Here is an 18,599-nt window from a genome sequence, read left to right as displayed (position 1 = left end):
ATGATTGCCAGCACCTGTGGTGACACCTTTCTTATCAGTTACCTAGCTCCCCACAGGTGCTGGCAATCATACATTATCCATACCTCCCAGCATGCCCCTCTCCAGGAGGACACAATGCTCTGCTCCTGGGCTTCCTTGGTAATGTATGATTGCCAGCACCTGTGGTGACACCTTTCTTATCAGTTACCTAGCTCCCCACAGGTGCTGGCAATCATACATTATCCATACCTCCCAGCATGCCCCTCTCCAGGAGGACACAATGCTCTGCTCCTGGGCTTCCTTGGTAATGTATGATTGCCAGCACCTGTGTGACACCTAATCAGTTACCTAGCTCCCCACAGGTGCTGGCAATCATACATTATCCATATCTCCCAGCATGCCCCTCTCCAGGAGGACACAATGCTCTGCTCCTGGGCTTCCCTGGTAATGTATGATTGCCAGCACCTGTGGTGACACCTTTCTTATCTATTACCTAGCTCCCCACAGGTGCTGGCGATCACACATTATCCATACCTCCCAGCATGCCCCTCTCCAGGAGGACACAATGCTCTGTTCCTGGGCTTTCCTGGTAATGTATGATTGCCAACACCTGTGGTGACACCTTTCTTATCAGTTACCTAGCTCCCCACAGGTGCTGACAATCATACATTATCCATACCTCCCAGCATGCCCCTCTCCAGGAGGACACAATGCTCTGTTCCTGGGCTTCCCTGGTAATGTATGATTGCCAGCACCTGTGGTGACAACCTTTCTTATCAGTTACCTAGCTCCCCACAGGTGCTGACAATCATACATTATCCATACCTCCCAGCATGCCCCTCTCCAGGAGTACACAATGCTCTGTTCCTGGGCTTCCCTGGTAATGTATGATTGCCAGCACCTGTGGTGACACCTTTCTTATCAGTTACCTAGCTCCCCACAGGTGCTGGCAATCATACATTATCCATACCTCCCAGCATGCCCCTCTCCAGGAGGACACAATGCTCTGCTCCTGGGCTTCCTTGGTAATGTATGATTGCCAGCACCTGTGTGACACCTAATCAGTTACCTAGCTCCCCACAGGTGCTGGCAATCATACATTATCCATATCTCCCAGCATGCCCCTCTCCAGGAGGACACAATGCTCTGCTCCTGGGCTTCCCTGGTAATGTATGATTGCCAGCACCTGTGGTGACACCTTTCTTATCAGTTACCTAGCTCCCCACAGGTGCTGGCAATCATACATTATCCATACCTCCCAGCATGCCCCTCTCCAGGAGGACACAATGCTCTGTTCCTGGGCTTTCCTGGTAATGTATGATTGCCAGCACCTGTGGTGACACCTTTCTTATCTATTACCTAGCTCCCCACAGGTGCTGGCGATCACACATTATCCATACCTCCCAGCATGCCCCTCTCCAGGAGGACACAATGCTCTGTTCCTGGGCTTCCCTGGTAATGTATGATTGCCAGCACCTGTGGTGACACCTTTCTTATCAGTTACCTAGCTCCCCACAGGTGCTGGCAATCCTACATTATCCATACCTCCCAGCATGCCCCTCTCCAGGAGGACACAATGCTCTGTTCCTTTGCTTCCCTGGTAATGTAGGATTGCCAGCACCTGTGGTGACACCTTTCTTATCAGTTACCTAGCTCCCCACAGGTGCTGGCAATCCTACATTATACATACCTCCCAGCATGCCCCTCTCCAGGAGGACACAATGCTCTGTTCCTAGGCTTCCCTGGTAATGTATGATTGCCATCACCTGTGGTGACACCTTTCTTATCAGTTACCTAGCTCCCAACAGGTGCTGGCAATCCTACATTATACATACCTCCCAGCATGCCCCTCTCCAGGAGGACACAACGCTCTGTTCCTGGGCTTCCCTGGTAATGTATGATTGCCAGCACCTGTGGTGACACCTTTCTTATCAGTTACCTAGCTCCCCACAGGTGCTGACAATCATACATTATCCATACCTCCCAGCATGCCCCTCTCCAGGAGGACACAATGCTCTGTTCCTGGGCTTCCCTGGTAATGTATGATTGCCAGCACCTGTGGTGACACCTTTCTTATCAGTTACCTAGCTCCCCACAGGTGCTGACAATCCTACATTATCCATACCTCCCAGCATGCCCCTCTCCAGGAGGACACAATGCTCTGTTCCTGGGCTTCCCTGGTAATGTATGATTGCCATCACCTGTGGTAACACCTTTCTTATCAGTTACCTAGCTCTCCACAGGTGCTGGCAATCCTACATTATACATACCTCCTAGCATGCCCCTCTCCAGGAGGACACAACGCTCTGTTCCTGGGCTTCCCTGGTAATGTATGATTGCCAGCACCTGTGGTGACACCTTTCTTATCAGTTACTTAGCTCCCCACAGGTGCTGGCAATCCTACATTATCCATACCTCCCAGCATGCCCCTCTCCAGGAGGACACAATGCTCTGTTCCTTTGCTTCCCTGGTAATGTAGGATTGCCAGCACCTGTGGTGACACCTTTCTTATCAGTTACCTAGCTCCCCACAGGTGCTGGCAATCCTACATTATACATACCTCCCAGCATGCCCCTCTCCAGGAGGACACAATGCTCTGTTCCTAGGCTTCCCTGGTAATGTATGATTGCCATCACCTGTGGTGACACCTTTCTTATCAGTTACCTAGCTCCCAACAGGTGCTGGCAATCCTACATTATCCATACCTCCCAGCATGCCCCTCTCCAGGAGGACACAATGCTCTGTTCCTGGGCTTCCCTGGTAATGTATGATTTCCAGCACCTGTGGTGACACCTTTCTTATCAGTTACCTAGCTCCCCACAGGTGCTGGCAATCCTACATTACCAGGGAAGCCCAGGAACAGAGCATTGTGTCCTCCTGGAGAGGGGCATAACATAGTTATGATATATCATTATGATTGATTAAAATGCGATTACAAGTATATTGATAGCTTTTACTAATCCTTATAAATGTCTATAATATATGCTTAAGATTTCTCAATTGAAATTCCTGAACAGAATATTTCCAGAAAAATATATTTAGGAATCTTTCTACAAGGACAATGAAAGGTTTCCTGTACAGGATGTTCTCAGAAAACATGCTTGTGGTCTACCTTTAAGAACAATGGAGCAGGATGTATGAAGCCAGACATTCCCAACACATATGGAAATGGCCTAACTTCTAGGAGGAAACTATCCTTACGCACCAGGAAAATGAACAATAACATATGTTTATTATGTATAAAATGTATTCATTTATTAATGATGTGAACGGGAATTATGTTTCCTAGAGATAAGCTTATGACGCACGAAAACTGTTAATTCACACGTATATTTCTGTATAAATAAAGCCTGTAATCTAAGCCATCCTCAGATCAGAATGACTGGGGACATATAACTACTACCAAGTGTTGTGTCTCTTATTTCTGATCTCCAATCGATTGAAGGGGAAATCTCTGACTGATGATCGAAGGTAGATAGGTTCAGACCCCGAGTTGGTCTCTGAACCCCGACATTTCTGGGGATCTCGTCCGGAGTACCATAACATCTCCAAGAGTGACACAACAACTCCAGGTCCATTCAAGGAAAGACTGAATTCAAATCCGTACGGTGAGTAACATGGAGTTTAGATTTCTACTCTGTTACTCTTTTCAGTTATTCCTTGTATGATTGGGGGTTCACTCTGTTGGGGATAAAAGGGTATCCCAAGTAACCCGGTATCAGTCAGAAGGAATTATTGGTTAAATTGAGACATATATATATATATATATATATATATATATTATATATATTGTATATAAGAATGTTATCTGATTAAGTAGATTAGATTAAACATTAAGAGGGATAGCTAATGAAAACAGTGTTGAGAGGGTGTGTGTTCTAGATATACATGTATGGTAGATAATACAGCATAAAAAGGGACTCAATGTCATATATTGATACAGTTAAACGGATATTTGCATGAAAAAAAAAGAAAATATATATATATATATTTATATATATATATATATGAAATTGACAGTATATCAGTATTGGGTTGTCATACTAATAAGCATATAAAGTATTGATAAATTTGTTGAAGGGAAGTAACAATTACAGTGTGTATTCAGGACACAATCCCCTCCTATATATGATTTTGTTGTGCTAATGTACTGGCAGCCTAGCAGAATATTGTTATGCAATATATGATTTTGTTGTGCTAATGTACTGGCAGTCTAGCAGAATATTGTTATGCAATATATGATTTTGTTGTGCTAATGTACTGGCAGTCTAGCAGAATATTGTTATGCAATATATGATTTTGTTGTGCTAATGTACTGGCAGCCTAGCAGAATATTGTTATGCAATATATGATTTTGCTGTGCTAATGTACTGTCAGCCTAGCAGAATATTGTTATGTGATATATGATTTTGTTGTTGGTAGTGCTAAAGTATTAGCAGTCTAGCAGAATAATATTACACAGGTAGACTTAAAAATCAGTGCACAGATATAATTTTTTTCAATTCCTGCTAAATTGACATTGATTGCATGATTCTCTAGTAAAATGTGTGATAATCAAACATGATCATCCTCTGTGTGTCATGGTACTCCAGTGATCACACTTGTGCATAAAGCTTTGGTTTTCTTATAAATACATACTGTACTTCTAACAGAACTTCTACTTGTCGACCACTGTGCATGCCTTTACTGCTGTACTCTCCATATTCTGTACTTACACAGCACTTATATAACTGTGCAGATATAGTTAATTTAATGATGTTCTGTCATACAAATATACTATAGTGAAAATCTCACGTAGGCTCATATACCAGGTCTTTTGAGGTCAGTCTGCTTTGCAAAGACCTGTATACAAATCGCTTATTTCTAAAAATACAGTATGAAGTCAGATCATGAAGTTGTCATAATTGTATTGTGTACATTTTTATTGTTGTGTTTTCTATTATCTGTATGTTGCTATCTCAGAAAGGGAGTTAAGGGTATTGACAATTTGATAAATGGTGGAACGCTGGTCTGATTATTATTGTTCTGAATGTACAGGATGTATAGTTTTGCAGATTAATAGAGATAAAATACCACAGTAGTGGGATTGTTGCCTAGAGAGGCAAGAGTGGGGATATATCTAGGATCACATCCAGATCCATGGAAAAGTGTAACCATAATATTTGGGACTCACTTATACAACACTAATTATTTAGCTGACATTTTAGATTTGAGTTGGGGAAGATTACTTGTTGAATTTCCACACACACAAAACTATAGGAACAGGTTAGAACAGCCAGTTATTTGTCCAAACAGTAAACTGACGGAATCTATAGGCTGTAAAACAGAAGCAGCAATACGCTGTTTAGGGGTCCATCCCTACAAATAAAGAAATCCCCCTACAGAAACCCGAACTATATCAGACAGAAACTAAAGAGACTGAGCATACAGGTACTCCAGTAATGGGGGCTCAGTCTACAAAGAAGTTTAAAGAGACTGAGCATACAGTTACTCCAATAATGGGGGCACAGTCTACAGAAATGTCTAAGACAGACAAACCTATAGATATAGTTCGACAGAGGGAAGGACCCAAGGCCCTAAAAGGCATACAGAAAGTGTTTAAAAGAGCCGGTTTCCCGTCAGAAGGGACATTAACATTAAAAGACTGGGAAAAATTTGTAGCCTGTAATAAATTATGGATAGTAAAGAACAAGTGTGGTGACGTAGTCACTATGTGGACAGTGGCAGCCAGGGAATACCAATCAGAGTTAGAGAAGCGCATGGATGAGGATTTCTCAAATATGAGTATCACCCAATCCAGGCCACCACTGAATCCACATATGCCGCCACCCTATGATCCCACACAGAATACAAGACATAATTCAACTGCTCCACCAGTCCAGAAACCACCTCAAATACCCAGTATAGATACACAAGCTACTCCAAAAATAACACCCTCATTGATATTAAGAAGAGATGGAATGAAATGGTCAGTTGGACCAGGAGGAACAGATTTAACAGAAATAAGTGACTTTCCAGAAAGAAAATGTCCAACATGTGATTTTTGTGTCCCAGGGGGAAATGAGAAATGTCCTAATTGTGGAAACTGGGTGGAACCTGCACAACCACCTTGTAACCCACAGGTGGACGCCCCAGCAACAATTCCCAGATCACACCTATTAGGAAGGATAGCAGATCATTGGAACAGAAATATAGGACCCCTATTAAGTCCAAGTGATCAATTAACAGTGGGACAAAGAGTGTCCAGAAGATATCAAGCCTGTCAGAGAAGTTCAGGATATCCATGTGACTGTCAGAATTGTGAAAAACTTGTTCATTTCTCACTAGACAGCCCAGGAACACACATTCTCCCTGTTCAGGTACAAAGAACAAGAAATCCAGCATATGTCGCAGGAGGAGACCAGCCTGAATTTATTATAGGCAGTCAGCAGCATCGACCATGGTATGCCTCAGACATGCATGAAATTATGACCAAGGCTCCACATCCGAGGAAAAATCCAGCCGCCTTTTGGTCCTACATGAAAAAAGCACATGCACTTTGGTCCCCATCATGGGTGGATCTGGATCAGTTCTGTACAGCAATTCTAGGGACAGGAGCAACTCATGACATATCCACTAAAGCAGCCGGTCCAGCAGCTGAAGGATGTGAGGCCATTGTAGCCGCTCCAGGACTGCATGAAAGAAAAACAGTTGAAAGTGGCCTTCTATATATGGCAAGACTTCAGAGATGGTGTCATGAACAGAAGATGAAGGCACCAGCAGCACCAGATTTAAGACAAGAAAAGTCTGACACAGTAAGAACATACTATGATAAAGTAGTACAAAGACATGAAGATGAAGGTTTCCAGGAAGACAATCCTCAACACAAGAGACTGCTGAAAACCAAATTTATGAATGGCCTAACGGAATCCTTGAGAACTCAACTACTCTACACAAGACCTGAAGCACCATCAATGACTATTGATGCCATAGTGCAAGTCCTTGAAGGAATAGAAGACAGAGAGAATGAGAAAGTCCAAAAACAGAAGGAAAAAGGAGCAGTACCCAAGATTACAATACATGTTGTCCAAGAAGGAGGAAACTGGAAACAAAAAGACACAGCTAAAGGCAAGAACCAGTTTAAAGGAAACCAGAATGTTGAGGAAATGAAAAAAAAGGGACAATGTTTCTTTTGTAAACAAGGTGGACATATGAAGAGAGGTTGTCAGAAATACAAGGACTGGATGGCAAAGAAAGACCAGGATCAAGGATCAGCATGAAAAACAGGCACTCCCCGATACCTCCCAGTAGATGCTGAACATAACAATCAATCAGAAGATAAAGGCATGGTGACCCTTACATTACCTACAGGTCAGAAATTTCAATGCCTAATCGATACGGGAGCCAGCCGCACGGTACTACAGAAAAGGGAGGTTCCTGAAGATTTATTAACAGATACAATGTTAAAAGCCACAGGACTTGAAGGAACATCAGTCCAACTACAAGAAAGTAAACCGTTATATCTTCAAGTTGAAGAAGACTATACTCCAGTGCCAGTTCAATTCCTAGTCTCCACCACCTGTCCAATCAACTTGTTGGGAGCAGATGTACTGAAGCTAGTCCAAGCAAGAATACAGTACACCCCAAGTGGTGTCAAGTTTTCCAGCAAATTACCTCAGCAAGTTCAACAGGAATTAGCTGCAGCTATATACCTGATGGAAGCACAGAAAGATAACAAGATTAAAATACATTTACCTGCATGGCTAGAACGAGTACCAAGCAAGGTATGGTCCAAAGGAAAAGATGATGTAGGAAATCTACGAGTGGATCCTGTACAGTTACAACTGAAGCCAGGAACAGTACCTATCTCTATCAGACAATATCCTTTGACAGAAGCTCAGTCACAGGCCATCAAACAGCAAATAGTGAACTTCCAGAAAGTAGGGGTTATAAAGGAATGTAGATCACCTTTTAATACCCCCCTGTTCCCAGTAAAAAAGAAGCAAATTGGAAAAGAAGTACAGTATCGGATGATTCATGACTTGAGGGAAATCAATAAGAGATTGATTGTGAACACCCCAATAGTACCAAATCCGCATACGCTTTTAAACCAGATACCTCATGAAGCTGAATGGTTTACAGTGATTGACTTGGCTAATGCATTCTTTTCAGTACCAGTGACAGAAGATAGTCAAAAGCTTCTGGCCTTCACACATGAAGGGAAGCAATACTGTTGGACGCGATTGCCGCAAGGAGGAGCTACAAGTCCGTCAGAATTCTCAGAAGCTATGGCTCTGGTTCTGCAAGGATGGAGACCATCACATGAAACAACCCAGCTGGTTCAATATGTGGATGACCTTCTGTTAGCCACAGAAACTGAAGAAATCTGTAAGACAGAAACCTTGTCATTACTCTGCTTCTTAGCACAACGAGACTGCAGAGTGTCAAAAGAAAAACTGCAATTGGTACAGAAGAAAGTGGTATTTCTAGGGCATTGCATATCAAAAGGTACAAGGCACCTTACAAAAGATAGAACAGAAGCAATTGTCAATACAAAAATACCCCAAACCACCAAAGAAATAAGAACATTTCTGGGACTCATAGGATACTGCAGAGAATGGATACCATCAGCCTCCATGCTGATGCAACCGTTATATGAATTGATAAAGAAAGAAGCACCAACAGATGAAGTGAAGAAGCAAGAATCCATTGAGGAAGCAGTAAGAATCCTTAAACATGCAATATCAACAGCCCCAGCTTTAGGATTGCCAAACTACAGTAAGCCCTTCAATCTTTTCTGTCATGAAGAAAAAGGACACGCTTTGGGGGTGCTCACACAGAAACATGGATCCAAGCAGAGACCAGTAGCATACTACTCAGCACAATTGGACTCCATCATCAGGGGAGCACCATCCTGTGTCAGAGCAGTGGCCGCAGCAGCCATCTTGAAGGAAAAAGTGGCAGATATAGTCCTAAATCATGAACTACATATCCAAGTACCACATGCAGTCATTGAAATACTAAGCCAGGCAAGAACAAAGCATCTCTCAGCAGCAAGATTAACAAAATATGAAGTAGCTTTATTAAGCGCATCACATGTAACCATCACCAGATGCACAGTATTGAATCCTGCTACACTTCTTCCTGTTGATGATTCAAAAGAGGGGAGAAACAAAGAAAATCAAGACAAAAGCATTGAATCATCAGAGGATAAAGATGGACAGAAGCAGGACAAAGAAGAATCAGATAAAGAGAAAGTAATGACTACTCAAAATTTTTCTCATGACTGCCTTGAACTAATGAAACTTGAAACACTCCCCCTACAGAATGTGTCAGAAGATCCCCTACCTAATCCAGACATGACATTATATGTGGATGGATCTAGGTACTATGAAGATGGATCTCCAAACACAGGTTATGCAGTCACTACAGGACATGACCTAGTAGAATCAGGATCCCTACCTTCCAGTATGTCAGCACAGGAGGCAGAATTAATAGCGTTGACCAAAGCCTGCATACATGCAGAAAATCAAAGAGTAAACATCTACACAGACTCACGTTATGCCTGGGGTGTGGCCAATGATTTTGGCCCAATATGGAAAAGCAGAGACTTTATGGGATCAAATGGAAAACCCATCAAGCATGCAAACTTAATTACACAACTGTTTAGAGCTATAGAACTTCCAAAAGAAGTGGGCATAATAAAAGTTCAAGCCCATACTAAGAAGCAGACCCCAGAAGCAAGAGGAAATGCGTTTGCAGATGCTGAAGCAAAAAAAGCAGCTCTCTTACCAAAAAAAGAAGGAAAAATAAAAATGTTGACAACTGAAGTACAAAATGAAATGCCTACAGAAGATAAACTAATCATCTTCCAAAAACAAGCAAGTAAAGAGGAAAAAGAAAAATGGAAAAAGCAGGGAGCTGAAGAGACAGAAACAGGACTCTGGAAAAATGAGTTAAAATATTGCTTACCAGCAGCCCTGTTTCCACCTATGTTACAAATAGCACACGGACAAGTACATCACTCTAAAGAAGCCATGACCAACAGAGTATCTCAAACCTGGATTGCACCAGGATTTAATTCAGCAGCAGCTAAATTTACAGCAGCATGTTGGATCTGTGGAACAAACAATCCTGGACAAAGGGTCAAGACACCAGCAGGAACCATTCCAAAGGCTATATATCCTTTTCAGAGACTCCAAATTGACTATATACAGCTACCTAAAAGTGGTGCTTATGAATACGTCTTGGTAGCTACAGATATATTTAGTCATTGGCCCGAAGCATGGGCAGTAGTCAAGGCCACTGCTAAAGCTACAGCAAAGAAGCTAATGTCAGAAGTCATATGTAGATTTGGAGTACCTGAAACTATCGAATCAGATAGGGGTACAACATTTACAGGGGAGATTATGCAACACATAATGCAGGACTTAGGCATACAGCAAGCGTTCCACACTCCATATAGGCCACAGGCAAGTGGGCGTGTCGAATGCCTGAACGGAGATATTAAGTTAAAACTGCAGAAAATGATGGTAGAGACAAAAAGAAATTGGTTAGAATGTCTACCCATAGTCTTGTTTAATATCAGAACCACACCCTTAAAATCACACAAACTTACTCCATATGAAATTCTGTTTGGTAGTGCACCAAGGACAGGATGTTATTTTCCCCAACAATTACAACATAATCATGGGGACTTGACAGGTTATGTGCAACAGATTTGTAAAACATTGACTAACCTCCATCGTCAAGTGTTATCTTCCATTCCAGATCCAGAAGCAGAATCTGCCACACATAAATTACTACCAGGAGATTGGGTCTATCTAAAGAGACATGTAAGGAAAACCTTTGATCCAAGATATGACGGACCCTACCAGGTGTTACTAACCACGCCTACGGCAGTTAAAGTACAAGGCAGAGATTCCTGGATACACGCTTCACATTGTAAAAAGCTGACGGTGACCGTTGAATAGCAAAATGACATTATATATCCTTTTAACGATGATGGGGTGCATGTTAGTCATACAGGCTTGGACGCCAGCACAGATATTACAGAGACTAAATACTAGCAATGATGGAAAAATGAGATGGAGTTGGGCAAACAGTACAAAAACCAGGGTACAAGATGGATTTATTTGCCCTCCCCATCAACCATGCAATATAATCAATATAACTATTAGTGAGGGAACATGGTATAAAGGCCTTCGAATGCCTGGTAAGAACACCCTCTCGTTTTTTCAATTCAAAAATAGGAACACCACTCTTACATATGAAAGTAAGACCGCAGTTAAATGTTGCATGGTAAAAACTGATTACTGTAAACCTCTGACAGAGTGGGAAACACTAAAAGAATGGGCAAAGGGGGTTTTAAAGAATTGTAATTACACTATAAAAACAACTTTTCTCTTACAAGCTGAACAAACTCTGCTCTGCACAAATGCTACTGAAATTAGTAATAGAACTATGTGGGTAGAAGGTATACACTTTTTAAGTAATACACCGACAATTAGGAATGATACTTTGAAACCAATACCCTCAACATGTACATATATGGGGATAAGGAAACAAACCATACGATATGTATTTAATTTTACTTTCCCAAAGGACCCAGACTGTAACTTTAGAAGAAAACGAGAATGGTATGATACCTTACTGGGAGTAACAGGCAATGGAATGGGGGTATTAAATTCAATAGATATAGAAACATTGACTAACAAAATGAGTAGCGCAGGGCATCAGCTCGACTCTATTGTACACATGCAGGCAGAATGGATGCCCACAGTATATGAACCAATATCGCAGCATTTACGAGTAACAGACTCCCTTTTGCATATTTTTAACAGAACACAATACCAACAATATTTGATAGATAAGAATATTACGCGGGTATTTAACTGGACACTATGTAATATGGAAGTAATGGCACAGAAATTACAAAAGGACATTACCCAGACCAACTTTGTGAATAAGGGATATGGATTTTATGAGAAAATCTTGCAAGTTCCCAGTGACACTTGGCTAGATGCAACTGAAATATCAATTAAATGCACTGCCCACGAATGTGCAGGAGTGGCACAAGCGTATAAAATAACAGACAAGAAGATAATATGCAAGTATTTGATATTACCAGTAGCCTTGTATACCCCTTCTACAGGAACACAGTTATGGACCCCTGTTACAAAGGGAACACACATAGAACTAGGGAATAGAGCTACACATGATATAGCCACTTGTGCCCGAACTAATAAGGGATTTGTTTGTAACCAACACACCCCATTGTTTGAACCATGTTTTTTGCAACATCCCACCAGTGCTTGCAGTTGGAACTTACATGACCCAGAACAAAACATGTTTATAGAAATAAGCTCCCAAGTTATCTGTATGGTAAGCAATAATAGGGAAGATATGTCTCAATTGAGGCAGAATATCCCTTTTTCAGGATGCCTATATAACATATCTAGCTTAGTTTGGAAAAACCAAACATTTATATTTCTTCCAGATACAGAAGTGCAGATTAACCTGCAGGGCATCTCATACCATTTGTCCAATAATATATCATTCAACTTACAACCTCTGATAAATGCAATAAACAAAACAAGAAAATTAGAAGAACATTTAAAAGAAGTAAATTATGCCACTAATCATGCTAGGATGGTAACAGTATTACAGATGGATGAACTTGTTCACATGGCAAGTGAACTAAGGGATGGCTTAAATCATAATTGGTGGGACATATTCACGGGTAAATCTCCCACCACTACAGGTATAATGAGAACAGTACTACATCCCCTACTTGTCGTAGTCATAGTATTGGCTTTAATGTTGATATGGAATTGTTATTTGTCATATAGCTTCAGAAGGGAGATAAATAAGCGTAGAGAAGCAAGAGACAACGCTTTGTTGTAGAAAAGGTGAGACCAATCATCCAGATGTGACGAATGCCAAAGTTCGCTTGCCTTGAGCGGTCCCTATGATAGCACCTGGTACAAAATGTAATCACTATAAACTGGTTGACGGGTATCATTATTTCTGTTAGGTAGAGAAGATAAGTGGTGAGATTTTAATCAGAAGAGGGGAAATGACATAGTTATGATATATCATTATGATTGATTAAAATGCGATTACAAGTATATTGATAGCTTTTACTAATCCTTATAAATGTCTATAATATATGCTTAAGATTTCTCAATTGAAATTCCTGAACAGAATATTTCCAGAAAAATATATTTAGGAATCTTTCTACAAGGACAATGAAAGGTTTCCTGTACAGGATGTTCTCAGAAAACATGCTTGTGGTCTACCTTTAAGAACAATGGAGCAGGATGTATGAAGCCAGACATTCCCAACACATATGGAAATGGCCTAACTTCTAGGAGGAAACTATCCTTACGCACCAGGAAAATGAACAATAACATATGTTTATTATGTATAAAATGTATTCATTTATTAATGATGTGAACGGGAATTATGTTTCCTAGAGATAAGCTTATGACGCACGAAAACTGTTAATTCACACGTATATTTCTGTATAAATAAAGCCTGTAATCTAAGCCATCCTCAGATCAGAATGACTGGGGACATATAACTACTACCAAGTGTTGTGTCTCTTATTTCTGATCTCCAATCGATTGAAGGGGAAATCTCTGACTGATGATCGAAGGTAGATAGGTTCAGACCCCGAGTTGGTCTCTGAACCCCGACAGGCATGATGGGAGGTATGTATAATGTAGGATTGCCAGCAGGTATGTGTTAATGTCCCCGGGGAGGAGGTCACAGAGATATCCAATTGTCATGATCGCTCCCTGCACTTAGGGACCAATTCCTACTGATTCGTTCAGGGCCAATTTCGGCCCCTTCAGCCCTGACTCCGGGAGTGAATGGCTCAGGGAGGGGAAGTAAGGGGGCAGGCAGGGGTGGCAGCAGGGGAACGCCCAACATTATCTCCATCTCGCCGGCAATTCATTAAAAAAATACAAATGTGTGGTGCCAACAGCAGGCATGGGGGCCCCTGAGACTAGGGGGGCCCGGGGTAATGTACTTCCCGGGCCCCCTGTTATCACGCTCGCTGTATTGCACATGATTGCGTCTCCGCACCCACATATTGCCCCCTTCTCCAGAGCGGACCTGAGGGAGCATACAGGAAGTTGGTTAAGCTGGGGCGGCTGCTACTCGCTGGCTCATTGGCTACAGCAGGGACCACGCATTGCATGAGGGGGCTGATTCACACTTACATGTAATGTCATATGTAATATATTGTCTGGCTACCTGACCCGGAGATCAGCCACAGGCATACCTCCCAACAGTCCCGATTCCCACAGGAATGTCCCGGTTTTTGGGGTCGTTCCCGCCCGGGGCCAGTAGTGTCCCGTGGCGGTGAGGGATGGGCTTTTGGGAGTCCCCTGTCAGCTGCTGAGCAGTGGGGTCTGGGGGCATAGTATGCCCGCACAGTGTCAAAATGGGGGCGTGGCCTTGTGGGAAGATGCAAGTATAGACCACACCCTTTTATGGCTAGCCACGCCCCCTAATTTTGGGTGTGCGCCTGTCTATGCTCTATAAGCCCTGCCCCCAGACCTGTTACCTCCTCAATCTCTCTCTGGATCTCCGCAGCACGGACTGACAGCGATCCCAAGATGGGGACACTGACATCTCGGACGCTTTGATTCATAGACTCCAATGTCAGCAGCTTCTTTCTGGGCATCATCCTGTCCACAGGTCTCCGTTCCCCGATGTGCTGCAGCTGCAGAGAGATGTGGTGCAGGGATCGGTGTGTGCCTCTATACACCCTCAGTGCCTCCATACACCCTCAGTGCCTCCCCCCATACCTCCCATACCGTACTTACTGACAGTCAGGCTGGTGCAGGGGGCACAGGGATATGTGTGTGCCTCTATACACCCTCAGTGCCTCCCCCCATACCTCCCATACCGTACTTACTGACAGCCAGGCTGGTGCAGGGGGCACACGGCATCCTACATGGTGGGCGGTGCAGCTATATGTGTGTGCCTCTATACACCCTGAGTGCCTCCCCCCAAACCTCCCATACTGTACTTACTGACAGCCAAGCTGGTGCAGGGGGCACATGGCATCCTACATGGTGGGCAGTGCAGGGGGCATGCGGCATCCTATGCGGCGGGCGTTGCAGTGGATACCTGCTCTGCAATGCCCAAAGCGGTTGTGGGGTAATGATCATTATGAATCATGCCATCGCCCCAGACTTCTTACTTTCATGGTTGGGTTCATGGGGTGTTGGTAGCTGTATGGGGGAGGGAGGTTGGCTGTGTATGGCAGGATCCCGGAGATTTGTCTACTTTACTAAGGAAAGTGGATACATCCGATATTCTGGAGTCTGACGGCCATTCCAAGAGAGTGGGCATGTCCTAAAGCGGACCTAGAAACTAATCCAAGGCAGGTGACATATACAACTAGGGTGGCATCCACAGCTAAGGGAGCCCCTGGGGACTTTAATTAAAAGGTGTGCCCAAATGAAAGGAAACGACGGTTGTGTTATGGTTTGGGTGTGAACCCACAGCCATGACCACTGTTTAGGACAGCCACGGCGAGTCCTACTCTGACTCTGTTGGTCAGGTACCTGCTGATGCGAAAGCTCCTACAGTCGCAACGTTTGAAGGGCAAATTAAGTCTGCCCCAACTCCGGTGCAGCCAGGTTTTACGGAGGACAAGGTACTGGCCATTCTTCAGAGCAGACCAAAAGGAGAAACTGGCTAAAAGCTTGCAGTGCTCGAGCTCAAAATCATTTGCAAGAAAAAAAACAAGTCTCAGGACTCGGAAGGCAACAGCTTAGCGGACAAACATTCGCTACAATAGCTAAAATACATGCACCTGCACACAATACTCACCCATGCACCTGCATACAATAGTCACCCATGTGTGGCACCCCAACCTGGGGTACCCTGTTTGGGCAATGCCCCAGCATCCCGTAGGAGACGAGCACTAAAAGGTTGCCAGGTAACCGACCAGACACAGCAGCAGCAGAGGGCGTTGAAAGGGCGTTGACCTGCAGCAGCACCCTCCCTCAGTAACCCCCTTCCAGATTGGAGGACGCGGCAGGAGTGCGAAAAGGAGAGGCGGAGCAACGGCCAGGCGAAGTCAGGGGCGTGTGTAAAGTGAAGAGACCCGTGAGCAGCCGAGTTGCGAACGGGACCGAGTGCAACAGTGCCCCAGCATCCAACAACAGAGCCCCGGCAGCGAAAAGCAGATGTGCTCCGGCGTCGCAGAGAAAGATCCCAGCACATGTAGCGGTGACTGCCGACCGAGGAGACCAGCGGTGATTGACGGCCGCTTGAAGGAGAGACGCCGGTTTCCGCGTGACGTCACAACGAGCCGGACGGTGACAGGCAGGACACCCGAAGAGAGAGGGCGAGGAGACTGTCTGGAGCTGCGGACATACCACCCAGCACCCGGCCACTGGTGGCAGACAGAGAGAGCTGCAGGTGGCGCCAGCCAGAGGCACACATCCCCCCCACAGCAGCTGCAGCATCAGCCCCTCAGAGGAGCCGGAGACCAGCGGCGCAACAGCGTGACACCACTGCCCACGCCTCTGACCGTCCAGGAGAGAAGGCCACAGCCTAGGGAAAGGGAGCAACGCAGTGACAGGCACTACAAGAGCCCAGCAGTGAACCCCAAATGGCAGGTTCTGCACCAAACCGTAAGTGCTGTACCGCCACCCTGCCCTGTGACACCCATCAGCGACCCACCAGCGGAGAGGGCCCCTGTTACCACCACCAGGCCCTGCTGTGGACATCATCACTGCCCTTCTACCCACAGAACTAACCATGGGGGCACCCCTACTTGCAGGCCATGAGGACCCCTTTGAGACATAGCTGTCACCTGGACTGTACAGTGCTAGGCACTGATTGCCAGCCACGGAACCCCTCGGCCTGGCCCTAGTAGCTCCTTTAATAGGGACAAAAGACTGACCCTACTGTTACGGATGCCGCCTGGGCGCTGGGTGTAACTACCGGAGGCTGGAAGCTGGAGATCAGGCGCGAGCCCGTGACCACTGTTTAGGGCGGCCAGGGCGAACCCTACACTCTCTCTGTTGAGCACCTCGGGCAGATGACAAACCCCTGCGAATGCTAGTCTTCACCTGTTCCCGCCGCGTCCGAGGGAGCGAGTTATGCCCGCTCCCACCCCGATGCAGCTAGGTCTATGAGGAGACAAAGAGCTTGCAATTGTCAGAGTTTGGCTCAAGAGGAATGACTAGCTAATGGGCCTATGCTGGTAATGGCCCCTATCTGCCGGCACCAGGCCAAGGATAGGAATGCGACCCAGCCGCAGACACAAGAGAGAGCTGAGGGGAATTTTCATGGAAAAGTAACAAGGGCTGGAAGCGAATCCCCAAAACCAATAACCAGAATAAAAATGAACACCCTGCCTAACCCAAAGGACTAAGGAAGGGTAACGAGAACAGAAATAAGGAACTGGTAACCACCAGAGAGGGAGACAGGCTGGACCCACGGAGGGGTGGAGGCCTGTGCCTTTAAATAAAACAAACAGGCTAGTAGCCAAAAAGATGGTAACACTGGCCAGCTGGCTGCCGGTAGATAAAGGTAAACACCAGGCTCCACTGAAGCACTTACGTGACCTGGGACAGATGATGGAACCTGAGCTGTCAGCAGGGTCACGAAGGGACCAAGAGGCACAGACCTGGAACAGAGTCTGGGAGCTGATAACCAGGGCGGGCAGCAGGGCCGCTGGAGAACCTTAGCAAGAGACTCCAAAGAACTGAAAACCACCGGGGACCAGAAACCGCTTGGCAGAGCTGCAGAGGATATATCCTGGGATCCAAACAGGAGGCCGGAACAAGGGACCAGGTAGCGTGGCTGAGAGCTGACAGAAGTTCCCTGCACAGGAAGCAGGAACTAAACAGGAAGCTATCACTGGCAGAGTATTGCAGGAGAGCCTGCCCTATAAAGGGCTCAGGTGATTAATTTCACCTGAAGATCCAGGGAGCTCCCAGGCTTGTGCTTAACGAGCTCATTACCTCACAGCCTTGTGAATAATTGCTCACAGAATATTGAGCTGATGTGGCACAGACCTGCCACTGGAGGCCACCAGTGAGTCAAATGCTGAACACAAAACCAAAGCAGACTGAATCATAAATCCAGATTCCCAACACCCTACAGCCATTAAGGGCCACTGTGTTTCATAACCCGCAAGTCACGGCCCCTGTACTGTGGATTAGGAATACTCCTAGAAGCAAATTACAGCCTAGACCTCACAGACCAGCGGTCCAACAGCGCCATCTTGTGACATAAACTAGGAATTGCCTTGCCAGTTGGGTAAAGGACAGTACAGCGTTTATCTCCTTTATTCGGGACATTGCCCCACCAAGTTTTATCCCTCACCACTGTGGAGGATTGTTGTTCTAAGTTTCATAAACACTGCGCAGGACTACAAGAGGACTCCAATGTACTCTAAATCCCTGTGCACAGGTCTGTCTTAGAGGGAAGCGGTACATCTGTCAGAATGAACTTAGGTCTACAGTCATTAGGTCGACCCCACTAGGTCGACTGGCAGGAAGGTCGACCTGACTTAAGGTCGACATGGGCCAAGGTCGACATGACTTAAGGTCGAATTTGCATAAAGGTCGACATGATGAAGGTCGACTGGTCATAAGGTC

The 18,599-nt window shown here is 44.9% G+C and overlaps 1 protein-coding gene across 2 annotated transcripts in view; it reads right to left on the bottom strand.

The window, feature by feature from the left end:
• The window catches only part of LOC146005651 (alanine aminotransferase 2-like), a 149,221-nt gene that overhangs the window by 112,383 nt on the left and 18,239 nt on the right, over positions 1-18,599 (bottom strand). Inside the window, exon 2 of one of the 2 annotated variants that reach the window (XM_083145042.1) lies at positions 14,537-14,695. The exons of the other annotated variant lie outside the window; for it this stretch is intronic. Within the exon in view, the coding sequence (XP_083001168.1) occupies positions 14,537-14,659 (123 nt within the window). The 5' untranslated portion in view covers positions 14,660-14,695. The remainder of the gene's footprint in view (positions 1-14,536; positions 14,696-18,599) is intronic. 2 annotated transcript variants of the gene reach the window in all.

Source organism: Crinia signifera, chromosome 5 (assembly GCF_055691185.1).
Source record: "Crinia signifera chromosome 5, ASM5569118v1, whole genome shotgun sequence".
In the NCBI taxonomy this organism is placed as follows: domain Eukaryota; kingdom Metazoa; phylum Chordata; class Amphibia; order Anura; family Myobatrachidae; genus Crinia; species Crinia signifera.
The sequence above is the reverse complement of the archived record's forward strand: the minus strand, read 5'-3'. Positions and strand labels throughout refer to the sequence as shown.